The sequence below is a fragment of the Balaenoptera acutorostrata genome, chromosome 15 (assembly GCF_949987535.1).
Source record: "Balaenoptera acutorostrata chromosome 15, mBalAcu1.1, whole genome shotgun sequence".
Classification (NCBI taxonomy): domain Eukaryota; kingdom Metazoa; phylum Chordata; class Mammalia; order Artiodactyla; family Balaenopteridae; genus Balaenoptera; species Balaenoptera acutorostrata.
Genome location: NC_080078.1, coordinates 19,310,033 through 19,319,430, shown reverse-complemented (window position 1 = coordinate 19,319,430; position 9,398 = coordinate 19,310,033). Strand labels below are relative to the sequence as shown.

Here is a 9,398-nt window from a genome sequence, read left to right as displayed (position 1 = left end):
TACTGATAAAGGCAAACTGGTAATTTAATAATTGGAAGATATATGAAAGAGAAAAAAATCTGATATCCTTACCACATAAGAGACTTTTATGAATCAGTAAGAAATAGCAACTAAGCAATAGAAAACTGATAAAAATAAAAATAAACACCTTCACAAGAGTGTGCTCAGACTCAGCATGAACATGAGTGGGGCTAAAAGTGTGTCCCAACTGGATAGAGTTCTCGGTTATTCTGGTGGATCTGGGGGACTATGCCCAGAGATGACTATACTTCTTTTAAAATTTCCCTACATCATCTCAACTTTTTTCCTCCCTAGTTGATGCAGTGGTCATAGGACCAGGGCTGCAACTAAAGGGGCTAGAAGTAGGGATGATTCCTAAACAAAACACTGTAACTGTGCTTTTAACCTTATGTCAGACAGAATTCCTAAGGGCCTGATGGGGCAGGATGTACCTTCACCCCATCCAGCAAAACTGGGATTAACAGTGAATGTAGATACATTGGGGGGAAAGATAGCCTGCTAGCTCTGTGCCTGTTTAACCCTCACTTATCTGAATAGAAATGGAACAGAAGGGGAGGCACTTGCTAGACCAGTATTGCTGCCTGTAATCTAGACCAGCACAGGGGTTGAAACTACTGTGTTTTCAGAGGTGGAAATGTTTGGGTATAAATGGAAAAAGAAAAAGAAAAATAGTAGCTGAGGGAAAGGGAATCAATAAATAGGCTATGCAATGAGGGAAATCGAGTATTACATTAACACCTCCAAAGGGCTCAGAGGAAGAGATGTTATGTCTCTTAGCTTGATGATACCAGGCGCCTGAAAGGGTGAAGCCACATATTGCTGAGACCACTTCTGCTTTTGGAACCTGATGAGATTGACTGGAAGCCTGACAACCTGAGTGGGCTGGCCCTGGGAGGCTTTTTCATACCATTTGATGATAGTTATTAATGACTGAGTGGGATTCTAGTAACGTGCCTGTATCTTTGGACCTTTATGATTGTTTTGCTCTAAGGGATCCATGTTAGAGGAGTAGGGGGCGGACTGTGATATTGTGAGTTATAAAAGAAATATGTATTTGATCCCCACCCGGGTTCCTGACACAGAGTTCCTAAAACCCTTGGCATTTCTATGATAGGAGCAATAAAGGTGTCTTTTGTTATGTTAGTGAAGTGACTTTTGGAAAGCCCTTAGGCAGCCTAAAGATGGAGCCTGGTTGCCAAGGGAACAAACCATGTGATCAGAGGGTTGGAACTTTTGGTCCCTGCCCCCACCCCCATCCCCTCCAACCTCCTGGGAGGGGAGGGGGGCTGGAGGTTGGATCAATAGCCAATGGCCAACGACTTAATCAATCCTGTGTAATGAAGCTTTCATAAAAACCCAGAAGAACGGGTGGGTTTGGAGAGCTTCCAAGTTGGTGAACACAGGGAGATACTGGGAGAGTGGAGCACTCAGGGAGCATGAAAGCTCCAGCCCTGTTCCCCTGCTTTGCCCTGGGCTGCTCCTGATTGTATCCTTTTATAATAAATTGGTAATCTAGTAACTAAAATGTTTCTCTGAGTTCTGTGAGCCCCTCTGGCAAATTAATCAAACCCGAGGAGGGGGTCTTGGGAATCTCTGTTTTATAGCCAGTAGGAACAACCTGGATTTGCGATTGGCATCTGCAGTGGGGGAGCTCTCATGGGACTGAGCCCTTCATCTGTGGACTCTGATGCTATGTCCAGGTAGACAGTGTCAGAATTGAGTTGAATTGTAGAACACCCAGCTGGCGTCACAAGAGTTTCTTGTTGGTGTGGGGACCGCCCCCCCTCCCCAAAAAACATACACATTGGAATTGGTACCAGAACCTATTTACAAAACTGTAAAAGATAAATGCCTTAGCTTGGGTTACCATAACAAGATACCATAGAGCAGATGACTTAAACAACAGAAATTTATTTTCTTATGGTTCTGGGGGCTGGAAGTCTGAGATCTGGTCAGGTTCTGGTGAGGACTCTCTTCCTCGCTTACATAAGGTCTGCTTTTCACTGTGTCCTCAGACGGCAGGGTGTGTAGATGTGTGTGAAGAAACAGACAGAGGCATCTCTTTAGCTTCTTATGTGGCCACGGTCCTATCCGATTTGGGTCCCACCATTATGACCTCATTTTAACCTTACTTCCTAAAGACCCTGTCTCTGGATATGGCAACATTGGGGGGTTAAGGCTGCAACATACAAATTTTGGGGCAACACAGTTCAATCCACAGCAATTAATTGATCATTTCCATTCTTCCTTACTTGACCCTCTTGCTCTTTTTCTAGCTTCTTCATTTCCTTTTAATCTTTCTTCTTTTGGGGTAAGTATATTGAAGATACAATCTTTCTTATAAGTATGGCTGAATTCCACCCACCAGATTTTGTCATGTAGTGCTTTCAGCTCTAAGTATTTCCTGATTTCCCATGTGAGATCCTTTTCAATGCAAGGTCCTGTAAGTTCATAGCCATTATTATTATTTTTTAACCTTTTGCTCCTTTTATAAGTATATAATGTTCCTTTTTTGTCACCACGTTGCTTTTGGTTGGAGCTTTACCTCCGGATTTCTAGATATACCTTTTTATTGACAGGTAAAAGACAAAATGGGGAAATACATTTGCTGTATATGAGACAAAGTTTCTGTCTACACTGCTGGGACAATGTAAACTTCTAATTCATCATTCATCCACCTCTGTGAAAGGGAATTCTAATATTGGCTTGTGGAAGTCATTTTGGTCCACAGCAGAGGAAATTCATAATATGTATGTTTTCAACAGATAGTCTAGGTTGTGTTGTATTCACAAACCAACCCTCCACGTCTCAGGAGCTGAGAACAAGCAAGGTTTATTTTTTGTTCATGCTACAAGAGATCAGGGGCTGGATCTTTACTGTCCTTGCTCAGTGTGGAGGATTGAGTAGATGGCAGCTAAGAGCGGCTCAAGCCCCCTCCTGCACAATTGCCAGGCAGGAAAAACATTCCCACCGGTAAATCTCCCGCTGTGTTTCAAACCTTCTTCCTGGAAGAGGCAATCTCACTTCCTCTTGTTTCATTAGCCAACACGGCACAGAGTCACACCTAACTTCAAGGGGCCAAGAAAACACAGCCCCCCCGTGGGCCACAGGAGAGCCGACAATATTTGCTGAATGGCAGTGATGACGACTATACACTTATCCGCCCCATTTATTGCCTTTTCCAAAGCTGACTGTTGCTTTTTGTTTGTTGTTGATTTTTTAAAAATTCCTTCAGTTACGTGAGTTATATACATCCTTCTAGTAAATTTCTTTAATAAGAAACCGAACCAAACCGAAGTTGGTCCAAGTTAGTTTCTATTGCTTAAAGAAACCCAAAATACTATCGAAAGCTTTGGACTTGGCATTATCAATGCAACTGAGCAGCTTAGGAAAAGTGAACTTCAGCTGACACGTTCCGCTGGTTTTGAATCAAAGAAAGGGCACACACGTATTTTTTTTTTTAATTTTTTTTAAAAAGTGAGACATGGTTGTATCAACGCATTTTTTTTAAACTTTATTTATTTATTTATGGCTGTGTTGGGTCTTCGTTTCTGCGCGAGGGCTTCCTCTAGTTGCGGCAAGTGGGGGCCACTCTTCATCGCGGTGCGCGGGCCTCTCACTATCGCGGCCTCTCTTGTTGCAGAGCACAGGCTCCAGACGCGCAGGCTCAGTAATAGTGGCTCACGGGTCTAGTCGCTCCGTGGCATGTGGGATCTTCCCAGACCAGGGCTCGAACCCGTGTCCCCTGCATTGGCAGGCAGATTCTCAACCACTGCGCCACCAGGGAAGCTCAAGGATAAGGTTTTAATAAGAAAAGAAGACCGGCATGGATGAGCCAATATTTAGATCCAAACAATTATTGGTAGCCACCACATGTCAGGCAGGGAGCCAGGTATTTTTGCATATGCTCTGTAAGTCAATTTGATTCTTTATAAAAATAATTCAGGGTGAGTCTTATTGTCCATAATTTATATATGCAGAAAATGAGGCTCAGGGAGGTGAAATGACCTGTCCGAGAGCCACTTAGCTAGCAAATGACAGCTTTGTTTTAATTCTATTGTCTGACCATATGGAGATGAAACAATGATGCAGCGTGCATGTTTGAATGGTAGGTACTGTTTGGTTTGGCAATGACTGTGAGACACATAAAAGGTGGAAGGGCACCCTGAGTGCAAAGGTAAAGAGGTTGGAGTCTATGAGTTCGGCAGTGAGAGGAAGGGTACAGAGTCACTGAGGGCATTTGTAGAGCTCTGTCTCAGAAATATTGTTGCCTAGGATGAATAGAAACAGGCACGCGAGGCTCAAGGGAGGCCTGGAGAGCAGTTGGAGGAATATTGCAAAAACTCAGATAGGCCTTAATGAGCATGGGTGTTGGCAGTGCAAACAGAAAAAAAAAAAAAAAAGAAAAATTTCTGTTGTCTCCAGATCGATTGGGATTTGCTGAATGAAGTCTGGGTTCTCCCTATGTAGATAGCTCCTGCTTTTTATTGTAGGTTTCTCAAGAACTCGCTTCCAGAAAAAGCCTGGATCAAGAGTAGAAAAAAATAGACAACTGCCTAAGTGAGAAATCTACAAAGCTCCTCTGGTCCCCAAATCACCTCTTTGCCATCAGTTGTGGGGCTGACACCTTACCAGTGGGGCTCCATTCTTTCAAGAGTCTTTTATTAAAGTGTGACTATTTGGGGACAAGAGGGAGAAGGGATTCCGGGAAATTTCCTCCTTAGTATCGTCCAGGCAAGTAACATAAATATAGGGGGACAATCTGGGTGCCCCATGAAGAATACGGCATACGTGCTCCACCTAAAGGAGGCTTCTCAGCTCTGGCTGAGGGGCCCGAATTGCTGGATCTGCTATTTCAACAGAAACCTCATCTCCAGATTTTTTTGCTGGAAAGCCCTTAATATTTAAGTATTGCAACTAGTTGAAATTTCTTCCTATCACTGTGCCGGCCACATTCAGCTTTGCTGGTCACGTTTGCCACCTCTGGGTTAAATTTTAACACAGTTTTATCAAAACCTTGCCAAATGTGAAAAAGCACATCTTTAGCAAAACTAGATACAGAGAAGGTTTATTTGGATTGCTGAGAGGGTAGATGGAAAAGTTGGGGCACTTGGACTACAGGGTGGCCCTGGGCCACATGTTGAGTATCCTGGTGCCTGGGCCTGGAAAGGGAGACGGGGCACGGCAGCGGCAATATTTGCTGCCACTGGGGCCTCCTGGCTGACCACCCAGAGCTGGGCTTGGAGTGGGAAGAGAGATGGGCCAAGCTCGTGGTTTCTCCCAGCTCTAGTTGGCCCCTTCCCATTAACATTACAGTAATGCAGTCGTGTGGTGTTTGAAAAAAGCATCTCTAGTTACACGGAATGATTTACAGGACACCAGACTCTGCATTTCAGAGGTCTCCAGTGTACCGTAAAAAATATATTATAAAGGAATAATCTTTATCTGAACTAAAGCTGCAGTGAAGGAAACTCGTGTCCAGCTGAGAGCAGCAGTGAGCTTTTGTTCACTCAGGGAAAAGTCCGTGTTCTTCATCTTATTTGATTAACATTTGCTTCCCCTCTTTGGCACTAGGTATCTAGTTAATATTTAGACATTATATACTTTTTCTTTCAGCTGTTGTTCCTATTATGTGATCAAACAAAACCGGAGATGCCAAACACATCTGTGAAAACAGACAGACTCGCCAAGGCACCCAGCTGTGGCTGGCAGGGTAAATGGGGTAAATGGGACTCAGCGAGCCAGCCCCTGGGAGATACTGGCCCCGGGTGTGTGTAGGGCCGGCCCCTGTCCCCAGCAAGCAGAGTTGATTGCTCTGCCTCTCCCTCCCGTTGCAGACTCCCAGTTCCCCCACTTCCAAGAAGCAAGACTCTAGTTTTGAATCTCCCAAATCCTTCTGATGTTTACCATTACCTCCCCAGGAGAGGGAGGTGCGGGATGGAAATCTCGCTGAAAAGAATACACTTAAAAAAAAAATCAGTGAAGCGATGCACAGAGACCCTGCAACGCAACTTGTCTCTGCTTCTTAGATGTTTAGAGCAATGACGGTCTCAGTAGGTTTCAATCCAGGGAAATCTAACTCCTTTCGCGGCAACGCCCCCAAGGGCCGCAGGTGTACCTGTGGTTAAGGGTATAGAGAAAGAACCTCATTTTTCGGAGCAGAAAGCGCAGTCCCCCGGTGGCGGGACAGAGGCAAAAACTCTGTGGGTAGGGAAACCTGGGGGTTTGTGTCCAAGCTCAACCCGTCAGGAGCTTCAAGATAAGATGGGGAGGCTGGAAAGATGGAAGTTGGAAATGAGAGAGCTGTTACGGAGAAGAAACCACTCCTGGACCAAAGGCAGGAGGATATCCAGGGTTAGAGAAGGGCGCGTCAGGGATGGGCCGAGTTTGCTTGGAGTCCCAGGGGGAAAGGGGTCAGCGAGAGCTCGGTGAGCGGCACCGGCGGCGGGCGTCCGGCTCTACGTTCCTAAAAGTACTGGGAGAGGGATGGAGAACCCGGCATCCCAGGCTCCCAGGGGAGGGGAAGCACGCGGGGTGCGGCGAGGAACACCTCCAGCGAGTGCGTGCCGAGCGGGGGGGCGGGGGGTACGATCTCCGCTTCCCCAGGTGCCCCAGCCCTAGCGCACGCCTCCGCTCCCGCGGCCCCCTCCGCAGGCGCGCGCGAGGCGCAATCCCTCTTCCCTCGGCGGCGCGGGGCGCGCGCCCGGCCCCCTCCGCCTCCCTTCCGCGCCTCTCCTCTCTCCCGGCAGAAAGTTAGCAGCGGGGAAGGAACTCGGGGCTGCAACAGCGCGCGGCGGCGGCGGCAGAAGCTGGAGCGGGAGCCGCGGCGGAGCCGGGGAAGCTGGGGCGCTGCAGACGGAGAAGGTGCAGACGGCGGGTCCGCGCGCCCCCCTCGGGCCCCTTGCCAGAGGCTGAGGGGGGTGGTGGGGGGACCCCCGGTCGCCACGAGGAGAGCGGGGAGGGGGGCCATGCGGCCGGGCTCCCCCCCGGCGCAGCGGGACAGCGGCCAGGGCCGGGGGCGCAGCGGCGTCGCTTCATGCAGCCGGGGCGGCTGGGCAGCGGCGGCGGCGGCGGCGGGGGCGGCGGCTGAAACCATGTCCGGGCAGCGCCGGGGGCCGCCGCCGCCGCCGCCGCCGCCGCGAGCCGGGAGCCGCGATGGCCCCGTGGTCCGCACCTCCTCCGCCTCCGCCTCCGCCTCCACCTCTCGCCGCGCCGCCGCCGCCCGGCGCCTCGGTTAAGGGCCCGCCGGCGCGCAAGCTGCTTTTCATGTGCACCTTGTCCCTGTCCGTCACCTACCTGTGCTACAGCCTCCTGGGCGGCTCGGGCTCCCTGCAATTCCCCCTGGCGCTGCAGGAGCCGCCGGGCGCCGCCGCCGAGCCCCCGCCAAGCCCGCCGCCACCCTCTCTGCCGCCTCCCCCCGTGCGCCTCGGCGCCCCCTCGCAGCCGCCCGCGCCGCCGCCGCCGGACAACGCGAGCTGCGGGGAGCCGCCCGAGCCCCCCGAGCAGCCCGCCGCCCCCGGGGCCGACGGCTGGGGACTGGCGAGCGGCGGCGGGGGCGCCCGGGACGCCTGGCTCCGGGCCCCGCTGGCCTCTGGCGAGATGGTCACGGCGCAGAGCGCGCTGCTGGAGAGGGAAGCGCAGGAGTCCAGCACCACCGACGAGGAGCTCGCAGGCCGGAGGGCGGCCAACGGGAGCAGCGTGAGGGGCGGCGCCGTCAGCACCCCCGACTATGGGGAGAAGAAGCTGCCACAGGCGCTTATCATCGGGGTCAAGAAAGGAGGGACCCGCGCCCTGCTGGAGGCGATCCGAGTGCACCCGGACGTGCGGGCGGTGGGCGTAGAGCCGCACTTCTTCGACAGGAACTATGAAAAGGGGCTGGAATGGTACAGGTAGGACCCCGAGCTCGGCGGATGGGATAGGCGCGTAGGGGAGACCAGCACGGGAAGCTGCCGCTCACCTGGCCCTTGGGCAGCGTCCCGAGAGGTCTTAACCCCGCGCGGGCTCTGTGCACCCTGGCGGGGCTGCTCTGGGGGAGCGGCGGAGAGGGCTGGAGGCTAGCCAGGGATCACTTAATTCCAGGGCGAGGAGAGAGGGGTCCCTCTGCTCTGCCTGCCTCAGGCTCCTCGTCCAGGGAGCTGCTTTCCGAATCTGCCTAGTTCCAAGCCTGGGAATCCCCAGCCCTCGTGCCCCCAGGGTGTTTCCTAACTCAGGCTCTTGCGGGGCGGTGCGCTTCTGTGCTGGGGACGCTGAGGAATGGAGCAGGACAGCTAGATTGACCAGAGAGGGCTTTGGGATCCCCTGAAATCTCTCAAAATCGCCCTCAAACGCATTTGCGTGGCTGGAATTCAGTGTTTTCAGTTCAGAGCAAAATGAACAGGGAACAGTTAAAAAGATGATGCTGGCGAGTTTGGGCTTTCTAGTAAAGACTCAGGATGTCCCCCATCTCCAGAACTTTCTATCCCTCTTGGGCTGCATGAACACTGGGTTGATTTTGCATCAGGAGTATCCGTGCCTACATGACAGTTGGTGCCCTAAGAGTTTTCATGCCCTGCACCCGTGCCCTTTCTAACCTGTGCCTCCTTTGCAACAGATTGGAGCTCATGTCTAGTGAGTTGTTTGTTCATCTCCCTCCTTTTCCACCGTCTGCCAGCGGTGAGGGAAAGGGAGAAGAGAGGGGTAGTAAGTTAAGTGTGGGTAAAATAAATTAATAATCCAGCGTCGTACCCCCGCCTTTTCTCTTGTTTTTTAATCTCTCTGGAAAACAGATCTGGATGGCTGGCCCCATCTCGGTTGTATCTCGGTAATTAATTGCAATTGTCAACCAGAAACACAGGCTTTGTCAGTTAAAGTGATGTTATCATCTTAACAGAGCCAATAGGTAAAATAAGGATTGTTTCCTGACAAGTCGCCTTCTTGTTGAAGAGATGTGCTTTCTAAGTTTAAATTACAGCCTAGGAAAGTTTTAGAAATAACTTAACTTTGGAAATATATGATAAATGTGTGTATTTCTTTCCCTTTTAAAAATATGCCTTATGCTTTCAAAGCTTGAGAGAAGTACACTTAGGGATAAACATTCCAGCACATTAAACCAAAACAGCAAATGCGTCTGTTCATGTCTTCTCTGTTTCAACAGAGAGAACTAATTGCAATATTTTAGGAGGCTTCAAACAGCCCCTTCCTATCAAAATAAAAAACAGCAAATGCCTAATTTAGCTGGAAAATCAGTATTTATAACATCACAAGCCATGGCTTCCAGTTTGCAATTATAATTTAAAAGGTGTTAGGATGATTAATGCAACAACAGCAAAAAAAAAAAAAAAAAAAAAAGGGTATGATGTCTGGGAAGGTTTCAGTTGTTTAACTGTTGATTGTAGGAA

At 50.1% G+C, this 9,398-nt stretch overlaps 1 protein-coding gene across 1 annotated transcript in view; it reads left to right on the top strand.

The window, feature by feature from the left end:
- Positions 1 to 7,176: 7,176 nt before the first annotated feature.
- Positions 7,177 to 9,398, top strand: part of HS3ST4 (heparan sulfate-glucosamine 3-sulfotransferase 4) — a 420,873-nt gene continuing 418,651 nt past the window's right edge. The window contains exon 1 of the mRNA XM_007186322.2: positions 7,177 to 7,910. Coding sequence (XP_007186384.2) covers positions 7,177 to 7,910 — 734 coding nt within the window. The remainder of the gene's footprint in view (positions 7,911 to 9,398) is intronic.